The 15,685-nt window shown below is 56.4% G+C and overlaps 1 protein-coding gene across 2 annotated transcripts; it reads left to right on the plus strand.

The window, feature by feature from the left end:
* The first annotated feature begins 4,239 nt into the window (after window positions 1–4,239).
* Window positions 4,240–15,221, plus strand: DNAL4 (dynein axonemal light chain 4). 2 transcript variants are annotated; one of them, XM_037160782.2, is made up of 5 exons: window positions 4,244–4,322; window positions 6,499–6,676; window positions 11,542–11,746; window positions 12,768–12,851; window positions 14,187–15,221. In XM_037160782.2, exons 3-5 carry the CDS (start codon window positions 11,678–11,680, stop codon window positions 14,349–14,351), a joined length of 318 nt encoding a protein of 105 aa, XP_037016677.1. In that variant the 5' UTR covers window positions 4,244–4,322; window positions 6,499–6,676; window positions 11,542–11,677; the 3' UTR covers window positions 14,352–15,221. The 2 variants fall into 2 exon arrangements, with proteins under 2 accessions (XP_037016676.1, XP_037016677.1); XM_037160781.2 differs by lacking the exon at window positions 6,499–6,676 and having other exon boundaries at window positions 4,240–4,322.
* The last annotated feature ends 464 nt before the right edge of the window (window positions 15,222–15,685 follow it).

A 15,685-nucleotide genomic window follows, 5' to 3' on the forward strand; every position in this document is an offset into this window, starting at 1 on the left:
CGATGGCCCCCAAAGGCGCCTACGTCCTGATCCCGGGAACCCGTGAATATGTAACATCACATGGCAAAGGGGAATAATGTCACAGGAGGGACTGAAAAGGACATATTGGCAGTTACAAAGCAGTCACGGGGATGTGAAGTACAGCGTGAGGAATTATATTCTCCATAACATTGTAATAACTGTGTGTGGTGCCAGGTGGGGACAGGAGATATCAGGGGAACACTCTGTAGGTGAAATAAATGTCTAACCACTATGCACTACACCTGGAACTAATGTAATATTGAGCAGCCACTGTCATTGAAAAATTAAACAAGTGAGTACAGAGTGAAAAAGGTTGCTAATCAGAACAAACACGAGAAAAGGAGATTAACCTTATTAATCTGGGTTGTGCGGATGGACCCAAAGTATAACCCCGTGTCCTTGGACGTGGAAGAGGGAGGTGGAGGAGTTTCTGTCAGGGGAGGTGGGAAGTCTTGAGATGCGGGAAGAGGGAAGGAGGCGGTTTGCCCTGGAGCCTCTGGAGGGACAGAAGAGTCCCGAGGGCACCTCGACATTAGCTTAGGGACACCCATTTAAGACTTCTGACTCCGGAAGTGTAAGATCAATTTAGGCTGCTGTAAATCACTGTTTTTCCCATCTCTGTCTGTGACGTGCAGCTCACTGCAGTCGCTGGCTCATTCCAGGGTATCCACTGTGAGCAATTGTACACAGCAGGAACCAGGCATGACAGGATGTCGCTGCAGCACAGGCTAAGTCTTGGGGACTGACAAGAGCCGAGTCTGAAGAAGCAGGGCAGGACCCTGTCCACCTCACGCATTCGCTCACACATTCATTCATGAGACGTTCACCAAGCACCGATTCTCTGCGAGATCCAGTATGGACCCCAGGGATGTAGAAATGAATAGGACAAAGTCCTTCCTCTCAGGGAGCTACCAGGAGAAGACAGAGAACTAAACTCAGGGAGGCCCATTAGAAAGCGGTTGCAGTAATACAGGTGGGATCCTGGTTCTGTGTCCATGTGGGGGGCCATGACCATGACCAAAGGGTCTGTAATCTGGACAGAGTCACAGCTGAGAGTCAGAATTGGTGGACTTGTAAATGACCAGAGGTGGGTCACGGTGGGGAAAGTTGAAGGATGAGACCCCGGTTTCTGACGGAGGCTGCCGGGTGAGTGGGGGCACCACTCCTGGTGGTGGTGATGCAGGGAGAGCAGGTTGGAGGGAGATGATCAATTCTGTTTGGGACGTACAGAGTTCGAAGGGCTTCTGGGACATTCTGGTGGAGATGGCCAGAAGGCAGTGGACGTGCAGGTTTGGAGCTCCAGTAAGAAGTCTGATCTGGAGAGATCAGCGCTATCAGAATCCAGGGCATTGACTAAGGGACGCCGGCGTGGATGGGGTACCCGAGGGACAGTGCTTAAGGCAGCAGTTCTCAACAAGGTGTGCAGAGGGCACACAGCTCCCGGGAGAGGATTTGGAATCACCGGAGGGGCTTTTGTTGTTTTTAAGATTTTATTTATTTTTAGAGACAGGGGAAGGGAGGGAGAAACAGAGGGAGAGAAACACGGATCGGCTGCTTCTCACACACCCCATCGGGCAGCCTCGCCCACAGCCCAGGCCGGTGCCTTGACTGGGATCGAAGTGGCGACCTTTCAGCCCCACTGAGCCACACGGGCCAAGGCTCCTGAGGGGCTTTTCCAAAATACACATCCAACCCTCGATTCCAGTAAACACCCAGGAAGTGTGACCAAGGGAAGCTTTCGCTGATGAGGAGGCGACCTCGGGTAGGAAGAATTTTGAGGCCACTGGTGAGAAGGGAAGAAGGCCAGGGGGGCACAGAGGCAGAGGAAGAAAAGCCCAAGAGGAGCCGGTAAGGAAGAGGTTGGAGGAGACCCAGGAGAGTGAGGCGCCCCCACGTTAGGACAGAGCAGTGACACCCGGCCGTGAGTGTGTGCAGGGGCTTGTGAGAAACGCAGCTCCCACCCCTAACCATTCTGGTGCTGGGGGCCCTGGAACCTGCGTTGTAAAGAGTTCTGGCCGTGGCCAGGTGGCTCCATTGGTTGGGGTGTCATCCTGTACCAAAAGGTTGTGGGTTTGATACCCGGTCAGGGCACATACCTGGGTTTTGGATGCCATGCCCTGTCGGAGTGTGTATGGGAGGCAACCAATCAATGATTCTCTCTCACATCAATGTTTCTGTCCCTCTCTTTCTCTCTCTTTCTTCCTCTTTCTCTAAAATCAATTAATCTTTTAAAATATAGCCTTAGATGAGGATTAAAAAATATTTTATTAAAAAAAATTCTGAAGGCACTACCTCTGCAGTACAGAATTTCAAGAAGAGGAGTGTGGTCCAGGAAGATAAAGCCTAAATTGGTCTGTCGGGTTCCACGCCTCAGGGGGTCATTGGTAACCATGGGAGAGAGAATTTTGGCGGCGGCGTGGGAGTGGAAGCCAGATTGCAGTGGGCTGACAGTGAATGGGAGGTGAGGAAAGGGAGACAGCGATTGCGGACCCCCTTCAGAGAAATGTGGGCGAGAGGCGGAGGCAAGAGCTTCGCCCCCCTCAGGCCACCGTCCATCTCCTGCAGAAAGTTGGCAGAGATTTCCGGAAATGTGGGCTGAGTCAGACATGCCCAGACCCTCGGGGTGCTAGGAGGGGAGGGCCCAGCACACCTCTAGCTGCCAAGTCTCAAACTAAACCACTGGGCCTGCCTTCTGTCCACCCACTCCAAGTCCAGGCCACCATGGTCACCATCCAAGTGGTCTTTCCACAGCCCAAATCCAGCGTGGCGCTGCTGGCCTTGAAACCCTCTGACAGCTACCGTCCCCAACTCTCGCCTCCCCCCAGGGAACACCCGAATCTCTGAACCTGGCATTCAAAATCCTTCTGACTTTTTAAAAAATCCTCAATCGAGGATATGTTTATTGGTTTTAGAGAGAGAAGGAGAAGAGAAAGAGAGAGAAATGTTGATTAGTTGCCCCCCCCCCCCCGTATGCGCCTCGCACCAGGGATCCAAACTGCAACCTAGGTACGTGCTCTGACTGGGCATTGAACCTGCAGCCTTCTGGTGTACGGGATGACACTCCGGCCAACTGAGGCACCAGGCCAGGGCCCTTCTGACTTCTGTGTCCCCACTTCACTCTGCATCTTCGCCTCTTCTCTCCCACCATCACTTCCCACTCGAACCACATTCGCCCTCCACACAGGCCTCAAGGAGCCACCAAGAAGTTCCGCAGAGAACTGTGCTCTCCACCCTCCTTAGCTCACCGGTCCTGTACAGACTCAGCCAACTTAAGCACCACCTTCTCCGAGAGTTAATTACTCCCTCCTCGGAGAGAGCCAGCACCTTGCCCACTCCTCTTCCAGTGCGCAGGTAGGATGAAATAGTCTGTGTCTCTTTTGTTGACACATTGGTCCCTTCACTGGACTGTGCCTTCTCTGGGACCAAGGTCCTCATCTTATTCCTCTCTGAATCTCCAGAACTTGGCTGGGGCTGCATGCCCAGTAGGTGCTAGTGAATGCGAAGTGAGGTTGCACCTGAGTACCCACCATAAGAAGGAAATGTTTAAATTGTCAGTACCCCACTGAACCTTTGATCCACCAATCAAATACCTGAATCTGCAGGTTCTTGTCTCTTCCAGAGCTGCATTAATTTCCCTCCTAAGGGGAAGAAAGGCAGGCTCTGGAACAAGTGGTGGATTAGGTGGTACGGTGTCGCCTAGGGACTAGGATTAGGCAGCTACAGGAGGGTGTGCCCCGGTGAAAATATGTAGTTCATTCTCCAGGAGCTTTACCTTGATTCTTTCCTTTAACAAGTTACTTAGCCTCTTTGTACCGTAGTTCAGGTGGGGTTACGAATCCTATTATCTAAAAGAGTTGTAAAGCCCTACATAAATGCTAGTTATTGTTAGGCTTTTGAGAGACTAACAAAGAAGCACCTCATTGTCTCGACACCAAGGAAATGCATCTGTTACTTCAAATGATTAGAAGAAACTCCCAAGGCAATACTGCTCTTAAAAGTTTGTTTTTCTAAAACCACAACTTCTGTTTGCCTCTGGCTCCTCAGGCCCACTTAAGACGACTATAAATGAAGCCCCGCCCCCTGGCCACTAGGCCACGCCCCCTTAGGTACCAACCTCTACATTGTAGGGCCTTTCAATATTGAAGGACATTTCTATTCACCAATAAGAAGTGAAATTTTTGTCAACGTCCGGTGAGGGGTAGGACTTCCTTGCTGTTGCTAAGACACTCTTGTTTTGCTTCTTGACAACACTGGCGGGGTTGAGCTAGCAGCGGCCCGGGCTCCAGCCCCCGCGGGAGCAGGTGAGGCCCCGGGGCTTGGCGGGCAGCCGGGTGGGGAGGGCCGGCCCGAAGGGGAGCCGGGAAGCACCGTGGGGCTGGCAGAGCCTCGCCCACCGCGGAGGCCCCACCCCAGTCTCCTCCCTGCTGGTCCTCAGCCCCCGGTCCTCCCAACACCCGTCCTCCCAACACCCATCCTCCCACTTAGGAGACCTGCGAGCTCTATGGGTTACAGATTTGCGGTTGCGTTCGGCGGGCCGTTTCTGCCTTCCTCCTCCGTTGAGGCCCTGTCCAGCGTTGCGTTCCCCCATACTCTCCGACCCGAACCCCATCCCCAGCACCCGATTCCCCCACCTTTCGCAGGGTAATTCCTCCCACTGAGGCTGGGCCTGTGGTCGCCAGAACCTTGGCCCAGACCTCTTGTCTTGGACAGTAGTAGGCGACGTGCTGGGATTCCAGGTGGTCATTTCCTTCCTCGGGCCTCAGTTTCCCCATCTGTAAACGAGAAGTTGGGTTGAATGATCTCTAAGGCCTCTTCTCTGACGATCGAGGATGTGGTTCTGTGACCCACCTGTAGGCTTCCCTGAGGACGTGCTTCCCATTGGAGAAATCAGGTGAAACGAACTTGACAGACCCGGTTGGGATTCCCAGTGGCAGGACCCGAGCAAGTTACCCAACCTCCCTGGGCTCGTATACAATCAGGATGCGACAGAGCACCTCCTCTGGGAGTTCTGGGGATGCTATGAAGTATAAAGAGCCCAGTGCAGTGTAGAGTCAGTATTTGTTACTTTCCTTCCTTTGTCTCATCCCCACATTTTCCCCCTCAGAAGTGCCACCGCTCCCTTAGTGTGAACGGTCATTGCTCCCTTTGACCCTCCAATCCAGATCTCCAGCTCCGATCTTTCTGCTGGGTTTCCCTGTGAGGGATACTGCAGGCAGGGGTGGGGTAGAGATGGACTGGTGCACTGGTGTGATGGTTGGACTCCGAGGCTTCCCTTCTGCCCGCGATGATCCCCGGTTCTGTGATTGCCGGCTCCTGATGAGACACCTGCATTTACATGTCTTGCCAGCAGCTTGAACTCAGCAGTTCTAAAATCACACTGGCCTGTGCTCTCCCTATCCATCTGTTATACGGACGCTGTTCCACCTCCTCCACTCTAGGTGAGACATCCTGTGTCTCCCAGGGCCGGCACCACCCCCTGGGGCATTGTGCTGTCATGCGTCATTCTGCCATGCCCGTCCCACTCAGTCGTCCCCAGGTTGCTCTGATTCTGCCTCAGCAAGGATCTCACGTCCCTTCATTTTGGAAGCCACCACTGGGTTCCAGACTTTAATGTCTGTCACCTGGGCCATAGTTGTAGCTTCCTTACTGGCGCCCCTATCTCTAGTCCCTCCTCCTAGTAACTCAGTTATATTAACAGAATAAATGCCCCCCAAACACAAGCACGTCACCAGCCCCGAAGAGACTCCAAAGGGCTTCTCATTCCCCACTGAAATATGCACACTTCACAGGCCTGGGTTTTCGGGCCCTTCCACTCCTCCGCAGCCTGACCCTGCCTTCTTTCCCTGGCCTTCTTCCTCCCATCTCCTTTTCCAGCTTCTGCCCTCCAGCCTCGTTGGACTCTGGACTCCAACAGAAAATGCTAGGAGGTTCTATTTTGTTTGTTCCTCTCTTCCCAGAAGGTCTCCCTTACCTTGTCTACCCGTCAAGATCCCTACTCACTCACCTTGTAAGGCCGGACTCAAACACTGCCCCTCTCCCCACGCTGTTCTTACTGCCCTCTCCCTGCCCCCTCTAGAGTTCTCCTTTTTCCTCTGTGTGCACCTGCTTTGTGCCACTTACTGCTTTCTGCCTCGAGCCACAGTCAGCTCCTCGTGTGCGTGTGCTGCTCTCTCCGATGGTACACTCCTCGAAAGCAGGGACCGCCTCTTGCCCAGAGTGGACTAGATGGAAACGCATAAGCTCAAAGTCATACATACCTGATCAGACCCCAGCTCCTCCATGTGTCAGCCGAGTGGAATGTCTCTTCCCTTGTCTCAGCCTGCACGGCCGTCAGAAAAGTGGGGGTCACAGCGCCCATCTGACAGTTATTGGGGAGCCCACGAGGCCCCACAGGTGGAGCGCCCGTCCTGTCACCTTGCTTAACATCAGTGTTCAGCATGTGGTGTGGAGTGAAACGGTATGTCCTCTCCCCCGCAGGGGCCGATGAACTGTGATTTGGTCACAGTGTAGATGTCTGTTGGTCTCCTGCCGTGCGCCCCACACCGGACTTCACGAGCTGGGGCATCTACAGTGGAGGGAAGTCCTTCCCCGCAGGCAGCTGTCCGAACTCACAGCTTGCTGCTAAGTCATGACTGGCTGTGAGATGTCACCAGATGTGAGCAATTGTGAATGACATTTTTTGAAATAAGTTTATGCTAAGTCCAATTGATGTGTGTGATAATGTCACTCTTAGTCTCTTGCGTTCGCGTCTGTGCTTCTCAGTGGGAAGGGGGCGGTGGGAGACTGTGGAACCCGCTGTCCGTGGTAAGAGCTGTTCCCGGGCGGAGCGCGTGGCTGCGGGGGTCGTGGCTTTCTGTGGCACTTCGTGTCCCCACCAGGATGTCTGGGGTGTCGTCCACGTCAGTGTATGACCCGGGTCAGTGTTACTTGTTACATCATGTTACATAATCGCATCATATTATACATAAAGAAAATGTCATTTTTTAACTTTAATCCCTCACTCAGTTGAATTTTTCATTTGTTGATTTGAGCGAGAAAGAAACATCGATGTACTATTCCCTTACTTATGCATTCATTGGTTGCTTTTGGTCTGTGCCCTGATGGGGACACCTAACCCACAACCTTGACCTATGGGGACGACTGTCTAACCAACTGATGTTCCTGGCCAGGACAAAACACTGTCTCGATCTATCCCTCCCTCCCTCCCTCCCTCTTTCCCTGTCCCCATGGTCTAAGGCACATCAGAAGTTGTCACTGGACCTCAATAACATGAGAAAAAATAAGGGCAATTTTTTAAAAAACCTTTGTGTGTATATGAAAGGCAGCTATCTCTTCCTAAGAAGGGCTGTCCTTTATTCTGCAACCATGTGCTTCTTACTGTTAACACTTTCCTTTGTAGTAGGTGATGGAGTTTTTAATGCTCTTAGCAGAGTTTTCCAGTGCTAACCCTGTGTCTGCTTCCCCCATTTTAAACCGACCTGTGGCTTGGGGTCTCCCAAGCCCTGGTCCCGGCCTCACCACTGCTGTGTGGGATGCAGTGTCCCCAGACCTTAGTTCCTCTCCCCACACCTTACCAGCTGTGCTCTTTGGTTGCCGGGGCAGAGGGTGGCCGTGGCAGGGGAAGGCAGGAGGACGGTCAAGGAGCGCAAGCTGTGTCCCTGACATGGCTGGAAGCAGGGGCCACGCCTGGACCGGTGGCTCGGAGGACCGAAGCTGTTTGTGTCTCTCTCTCGTGTCCTACTTGCTTGTGACAGGGGAGAAGGCACAAAGGTGGAGTCAGTAGACTCGATATAGGTTTGGATCCTGGCTCTGGCATTGCTGGCTGGGCACCCGTGGGCCCGCGTCAAAGCCTCTCTGAACCCCGGGTGCCTTGTCTGAGCACTGGGAGTGGTGCTGCCTCCACGGTGTGTCACGGGAGGAAATGGGATGACGGGCGGGGAAGCACAATGTAGCCATTCCACCTCGCCCAGCCGCGGCCTGCGCGGGGTGGGAACTGGAGTGCAGCGGCCAGTCTGGCCGAGTGTGAGGATGTGTAGTTGGCTGGCGTATGAGGAAGGACACTGGAGCTCCCCGTCTCACTGCACCAGTGACAAGAGTCTGCATTTACTGTAGAGTCTCTTCTTAGTCCCAGCTTCCAAACGAGGAGACGGAGGTTTCCAGAGGTCAGCGCTCGTCGGAGACAGACGAGTTGTGGATTCAGATCTGCCCGTGGAGCCCGCCCTCCCAACCACGCACCCGCTCTGAGTGTGCCCGCCTTCTCCCAGCTGCCTGGGTGTGGCAGGCACTGAGTGGCAGGGGGGCGCCCCGGAGGGCTGACAACACTCCGAGCCTAATTTCCCTGAATCCATTCATTCCCCCCCCCCACCATCCCTCCCACGTTCCCTAACCCTCTTAAGGATTCTTCCCAAATGCTCCAGAAGCCAAATAATAAAGGGTGACTGAGGACAGTGCCATAAAAGAACAAGGGACAGTGGGACAAGGGATGCTGGCTTTGACAAGGCCACAAGAGGTGAAGAGCCCTGTGACTCTGGTTACCTAGGAGCAGCCTCCCTCAGACGCGGGCGAGGCTGCGTGGGCACACAGGGGCCCATGTGCGCCAGGGCGGGCCCTGGGGCGGGCGGAGCCCCGGCACCCACAGACTCGAATACCCTGGCCGCGGGCACTCCTGCATTATTGAAAGGCTCTCTTTTAGGCCTGATGTGCTTCTTTCCGGCCTGGAGCTGTCAGCTGCACTCTCATCTGCATGGAAGATCGATGCAGTTATTAAACTCGAGCTCTATTTTGGGTGGCACTCCTTCCGCAGGGTTTTGAGTCATGTCTGAATGACTGTAGCTGGACTCCAAGGATACTGCGTCATAAAAATTCTCCTGCCTCTCCATACTTGGAGCACCCCCCGTAACTGTGTCTTTTCACTCTTTAAGTGCTGTCCCTTCGGAACCCCCAAAGTGCCCGTAGTTGTTACGAAAAGCTGTTCGCATCCATGGTCTTTAATAAGCATGGCTGAGTCACACTGACAGTCCTGGCTGGTGGCATGGCAGCAGGAAGAGCAGTGAGTTGGTGGTCGTTCAGAGAGCTTTACGTTTTTCAGACGCACACGTGCACACCCTTGGTCCCGCAGCAGCTTCAGAAGCCAACACGGCATCGTCCTGTTTCCCAGCGGAGGGAACCTGGCTCAGGATAAACACTCGCCCAAGGCTGCAAAGCGAGGAAGAGGGAAGAAGCACGTCAGTTATGGAATTGGTGCGGGAGCCCAAACCCGCAGCCTCCTGGTCCTGCACCTTTTCCACTCCGCAGGGCCATGCCCCTCCCCCCAGCACTCCCAATGGTTTCTCCCCTTTGTTCCTGAAGAGCGGGCTTTGGTCACACTCCTGTCTCATCGGGACTCCTGATGCTGACGGGGAGTCTGAGCAGCTGCCGCAGACCCTGACCTCCCTGAGCGCAGGCACGCGTGGTTGCCTCTGAGTTCCCTTCCAGGCCCCTCCATGCTGGCACTTCCTAGGCCGGGGAGGAATTGACTCAAACTGAAATATGTAGGTGGAAGGTGCCTAAGCAGCTGCTTCAGCATTTTAAGTTGTTCCCACTTGAAAATCTCAGGGGGCAAACAAACCCTAAAGCCCTTACCCTCTGAGCATCGGTGTAGCCACCACCTTCTGCCCTCTTGGAAACGGGGAGGAAGCGATACCATGGACCTGGAGACAGACCTTGATATCCATGAGCAAAGACAAAGTGATTCACTGGACTCAGATAAGGAGCGTGAGCAGAAAGTACAATGAGCTTGTGCTTGGTGATTTGCCAGCGTATAGAAAGACAAAAACTACTAATATCCAAATGATGCGAGCGCCCAGAACTGAGGAGATAAGAGGAGCCATCTGTCCACCGAGGAATCGGAAAATGCCAGCGTGGTGGGACGGTGGCGTTGGCGGCAGGCTTCCCGCCCCAGCTGAGGGAGCGGGCGAAGTGGGATGGCGCCGAGGGCTTCCGAGGCATCGGATGGTGGGAGAGAATGAGAGCGCAGCCAGAGGGAGCACACAGAGAGCTCGTTGCTTGGCCAGACGAGGTCAGGTCAGCCTGGGGACGGCGGAGCCTGAAAGGGGAGATCCGCCATCTGTCTCCCTGCTGGAGCCCCATGAGCCACACTAGTGGCCACACACTCAAAGTCAGTTTCGTGGGCGCCTGCGGGAGGCCAGTGCCCTGAGAAGGCCTTAGGAAGGGTTAGGGGTGCCCGCCCTGGAGCGTGGCACAGACTCATACCCTGCTCTGCTGGTCCCTCGTGGAGAGACCTCAGGTGGGCAGCGTAGCAGCTGTGTGCCCCTGTTGGTACAGGGCCTGACCCACGGGCTTGCTGCAGCGACAGGCTGAGCAGATGCGCGACGCGCTTCGAACAGTGGTCGAATGTCACCTGTCCGTGCCTACCTGTCAGTTACTGTGCAAGCATCCCCGGGGTTCGGGGCCTATGCCGTGAAAGCGACTTCATTTGGAAATGGGGGACGTGCTGGAATAACACGTCTCTCTATTTGTTGGGTTGCTAAAGAGGGTTTAACAACCTGGAGGTTCATATTCACTTGTGTTTGCACTTCCTCTGAGATAAAAAAGGCCTTTGAATTATAGGATAAATTGAGTTATAAGAAAAACACCAGGATTCAATGCTCCTCGTCCCTTAGCATCCAGGCCCATCTCTTTAGGAAAAGCCCCATCTGTTGTTAGATAACTGGATTTGGAAAGACAAAAAGTGTATACGTGTGCATCCGGCTTTATAACTTTCCAGTCATAGCCACGTGCATTCTCTCACTTGATCCCCCCCGAGTGGGAGAGCGGGCCAGCGAGCTGAGTGCTGGCCACGCACCTGGCCCTGTGACCGTGGCTTCCACGTGTGGTCTCATCTGATTCTCAGAACAGCCTTGTGAGACAGACATGCCAGCCCTCCTGTTGCTGCTGAGGAGTGTGAGGCCCAAGACCACGCTGTGGGGAGCAGCAGCAGCGGCAGCTGCCTGCGACTCCTGGGCCAGCCAGCCAGGGCAGGGTGGCCTGAGGGGCCGTGGGCAGGAAGAGCTGGAGAGCCCGGCGTGCCAAAGAGGACACAGCACCGCTGTCCCGTTCCTCCTGCAGATCAGGGGCCTGTGAAAGGGGGCCTTTGCTCTCCCATAAGCCCAGGACTGTGGATCGTGGCCTGATAGGAACTTTAATCACGTCTGCTGGAAAATAAGACCACGCACGTAGTGGGCACGCAGAGAGACTCTGTTTGTTCACGGCCAGCTCCCGCTCCGTTGCCAGCCTGGCCGGCAGGCAGTGGCTCCCCTGCTGACGACAGTGTGGGCTCGCAGCACCACGCTGGTGCGTGCTGAACTGGGCCCAGCATCTCAGGTTGACTCATCCGCCCGTCTGCAGACTTGCTGGCCATTTGGAAAAGGATGCGGAGGAGTGAAGACTGGGAGGTGTCAAGTTGTTACTGAGACATTTCTAATTTGTGATGTGTGGATTTAAAGCCAACTCTCTTGTCCTGGTTTTTCCTGTTTTCTGCAGCACCCCTTGGGGAAAGAAGTTTCTGCTCCTGCCAAGCTGGCAGGGCCTGCTTCCTGAAGCGCCTGTGTGTGTCTTCCTCACCAGTCCCAGCACCCCCAGAAAGCCCAGTCTCCTCCCCGGCCACAGTGGAGGGATCATGGGAGAAGCGGAAGGGAAGAAAGATGAGGCTGATTATAAGCGACTGCAGACCTTCCCTCTGGTCAGGGTAAGCCCCAGGGGAAGGGAGGCGGGGCTCCAACAGGGCCCATGCGCCAGAGCAAGGTGGGTGAGCCAGTGGGAGGAAACTCAGAAGGGCTTTGCTGGCTTGGAGCTGGAGATACAGAAGTCGACAGTAATCATTCTTTCATTCATTCATCCATTCAACAAGTATTTGTTCAGGCCACTCACTATACACTGGGCACTGTTCGGGGCACTGTGGGTATAGTCGTGAACAAGGCAGACCAAGGTCCGGCCCATGTGAAGGAAAGGTTTAAACAACATGGTTTCCAAGTAGGTTTATGGGAAAAGCAAGTTCTCTTCTCGGCCTCTGAGTGAGGCTGTCAGGCAGTTGGATGTAGCAGTCTGGAGCCCAGAACTGATAAAACGGGGATGAAATTGTGGGACCCCTCCCCACAAATAAGTAAATCCATAGAGAACAGGCTGGGACCTCCCTCCCCACAAATAAGTAAATCCATAGAGAACAGGCTGGGACCTCCCAGAGAGCAGGTGGCTGGAGGGGAGGGAAGGGCGGGGACGAACGAGCCCAGGGCACTGCAGCCCTGGGGCAGGGAGGGGATCCAGCAAAGTGGACTGAGAAGCAGAGGCCAGAGAGGCAGGGAGAAAACCGTGAGCCATCTCAAGCGGCCGGGCTGTCTCTTCGGGCTTCTGGGCTGAGGCCCGGCTGTGCTCTGAGGCTGCCAGTCAACCATCTCTGCAGCCGGCACTCTTCCTGCCCGGGCCGGCCCCCTTCCCCAGGTCTGCGGGCTGGCACATGGTGCTGGTGAAGCTGCTTGCCCTCAAGGAAGGGCCTGGGCGTTAGAGCCCACGTGGCTCCGCTTGAGCCCGAGCCACAGTTCCCAGCCGCACTCCCTGAGCAAGGAGATGGGTTACCTCTGTGGGCTGTGCCCAGGGCCGTGCCGGGGCATTTGCCCAGTGTCCAGGCCTTAAGCTTGACACAGAGAGGCCAGCCCGGAGACCAGGCCGTGGGCTAAGCCTCTCTCTGTTTGTCACCCCCGCCCTGTCCCTAGCACTCGGACATGCCAGAGGAGATGCGAGTGGAGACCATGGAGCTGTGTGTCACGGCCTGTGAGAAATTCTCCAACAACAACGAGGTATTGCCACTGGTCAGGCAGCCCCTCGGGCCTGTGGTGACCCCCGTGGGTGAATCAAGCACCCCAGTCCCCACAGCCAGCGTAGAGAGTCCTGCTGGGGCCAGGCCAGCGCCTTCCCTGGGAGCATCTGTAGCCTAGGGAAGGCCGGTGAGGGAAGAGGCTGGTGCTGTCTGCGGGCACCGATCTGGTGCCCACACCCAGCCCTAGAGGCACAAAAGCCAGAGGGGTCTTGGTGATGTCCCTACCCCTGTGCCCTGTCTTGGGTTGGCTGCTGAACAGGGCGCCTTTCCCTTGGCTCCATGCCAGCGGAGAACAGCCCCCCCCCCTCCCGGCACTCATGCATGCATCCATTCATCCATCGGAAAAGGTCGGACACCATCTCTGCGCCAGGCACCGGCCTGGGAGCTGGTGATGGGGCCGTTGGGCATCAGCGTGGGGATCCCAGCCGTCGGGCTGGTGGCGAGTGAGGAGGTGGTCAGCGTCACAGCAGCCAGCGGGGAGGAAGACCCTGGCCCATGAGAGACCAGGCCAGCCAGGCCCGAGTTCCAATCCCACCCCCAGCCCTTCCCAGCTCTTTAACCTTCGTTAAGCCGTGTCTCATCTCTGAGCCCGTTTCCTAGTTGGGGGGGGGGAGGGTGCTGCGCCCTCGGTGGGCGGCGGTGAGGGCGTGTGTGCAGAGGGCATGTGGACCAAGTACTCGGGGCACCTGGCACCGGGCCAGGGTGGCGCTGCTGGTGCTCGGCAGGTGCCTGAGCCTGGGACCTGTCCCACGGGGACCAGGGCCTCTGCCCTTCCCCCGACCTCTTCTTGAAAGAAGCTTCCTGAGGGAGCGTGTGCAGGAAGGGGTGGGGCTGTCGCCCTGACCCGGGAAGCGGTCCAGCTTCTCTCCCGGGAGCTTACGGAACCCTCAGGAAACAGCCTTTCTGTTCCCTGAGGATAAACCTGACACCCGCAGCCACAGTGACAGTCCTGTACCGTCTGCAAAGGGCTTTCGGAGGTGTGACTTTCTTTAGTCCTGGAAACAGCCCGGGACTGACACCAGAAACACGCCGAGTGGCGGGCCGGAGCTCGAACCCAGGGCCCCGTGCCCTGACCCCACGCCTGCTCCGCCCCCCGAGACGGTGTCTGCCTGACCAGTGAGGCAGTGTCTGCTTCCCCGTCCCTGCGTGGCAGCCCCTGACGGGGGCAGCCGCGTGGAGACCCCTTGATGGTCCGGGAGCAGGAGAACAGCGTCGACAGGCCAGCAGGCCTTGCTCTCACCGAGACTGCTGCTTCCCGTGGGGGGGCTGACTCGTGCACCCCCCCACGCCCCAGCGAGCGTCCCTTCTGTTCCAGAGTGCCGCCAAGATGATCAAAGAGACCATGGACAAGAAGTTCGGCTCCTCCTGGCACGTGGTGATCGGCGAAGGCTTCGGCTTCGAGATCACTCATGAGGTGAAGAACCTCCTCTACCTGTACTTCGGGGGGACCCTGGCCGTGTGTGTCTGGAAGTGCTCCTGACACGGCCCCCCTCCCCCTGCCCCCGACCCTGCAGGGCCTGTTCTTGCCTGTCACCTGGCATGGGGCCAGCCCCAGGCAGGCCCTCGGCTCACGAAGGAGAGCGTGGTGTCTTTCTTTTGTCCTGTGTGCCCATGTCCTGAGCCGTGCCCAGTGTGTGAACATACTGACATCTCTACCCCAGGCCCCCAGCCACCTCCCTCCGAGTCCAGGGTGTGCGGGGGCAGCAGGCAGTGGTCTCCGTGCAGGGAGGGCAGGGAGACGCGACAGGGTAGCAGGAGGGCGGGGAGGTGGAACTTTTCTCCCAAGGACATGCCAGCCCCTCCTGTCTCATGGGCCGAGTCCCCTCGCACCTGGGAGCCCCCTGCTCTCCCACCCCAGCACTGCTGGCAGGTGTCCACTGTCCTCGTCCTGACCGACCATATGCAATGGCCCCAAGAAAGAGCTTCTCCTCCCCAGGGGCACTGGCAGCTTCTCTCCTGTCCTCTGGAGAAGTGGTGACTCCCCAGAGCCCCATCCCCACCCCCGACGCCAGGCTTCGTGAACCTTCTCCGCTGCCTCCACCTTCGCAGTTGGTGTCCAGTGGCCGAGGGCGTGGGGACTGCCGCCGAGCAGTCTCTCAAGGTGCCACGGAGCCTCGGTGAGCCGCCGGGCCAGGGGCGTGCTCACCGAGAGGCCTGTTTGAGCAGGGAACCTGGCCTGCCAGCACTTCTCATCAGGGACCGCATGCGCTTTGTACTCCTGTTCCGCTGGGTTTTCTATGTTCTTTCTGCGTGGGGGAAGCGTTTTAGTAGAAGGGTGAAGCCTATTTTACATAGCGTTCTTATTTATATAAATGTCTTGGTTTTTACAATTAAAATGGCCAGAAACTGACTTGGTCTGTAGCCTCTGGAGGTTGGGGGAAGACGTGATCGGGACCCCCAGCCTGTGGTGTCCCCGGGGTCCCAGAGAGACGCCTGGCCAGAGAGCGAGGCTGCTGGAAACCCTGGGCCCAAGCACAGCGCTTGGCCCCGCCCAGCACGGGGCCCTGTGGACACTCATTCACTGGGGCAGCCTCGGTGGCCAGACCGGGCTACTCTAAAGACGTTTTCAGTCTCACGTAATTTAGTTCAGTTAAAAGACACTTTTCCAACAGCTACCGAGGGTGGGAGAGCCGCAGACCTGCCCTCAGTGAGCTGTCGGCAGACTGGGGGGACACCCATGACGGGAAGTGGCAATGGATGTGATACAACGCTAGGACCAGGTGTTCTGGAGGGAGGAGGGAAGGGCTCCAGGCACAGCCGAGGGAGTAAAGGACGGCCTCTGGCAGGGTGAGGCCTCAAAGCCAGCTCTTGAAG

This window comes from Artibeus jamaicensis, unplaced genomic scaffold (genome assembly GCF_021234435.1).
Source record: "Artibeus jamaicensis isolate MK-2021 breed Jamaican fruit bat unplaced genomic scaffold, CSHL_Jam_final contig_233, whole genome shotgun sequence".
NCBI classification, from domain to species: domain Eukaryota; kingdom Metazoa; phylum Chordata; class Mammalia; order Chiroptera; family Phyllostomidae; genus Artibeus; species Artibeus jamaicensis.

Bases quoted from the DNA above. Each gene is read 5' to 3' on its own strand.
- DNAL4 (XM_037160781.2), top strand. From the start codon at position 11,678: ATGGGAGAAGCGGAAGGGAAGAAAGATGAGGCTGATTATAAGCGACTG. The intron at 11,747-12,767 runs GTAAGCCCCAGG...CCCTGTCCCTAG, and splicing joins AGACCTTCCCTCTGGTCAGG to CACTCGGACATGCCAGAGGA. The intron at 12,852-14,186 runs GTATTGCCACTG...CTTCTGTTCCAG, and splicing joins AATTCTCCAACAACAACGAG to AGTGCCGCCAAGATGATCAA.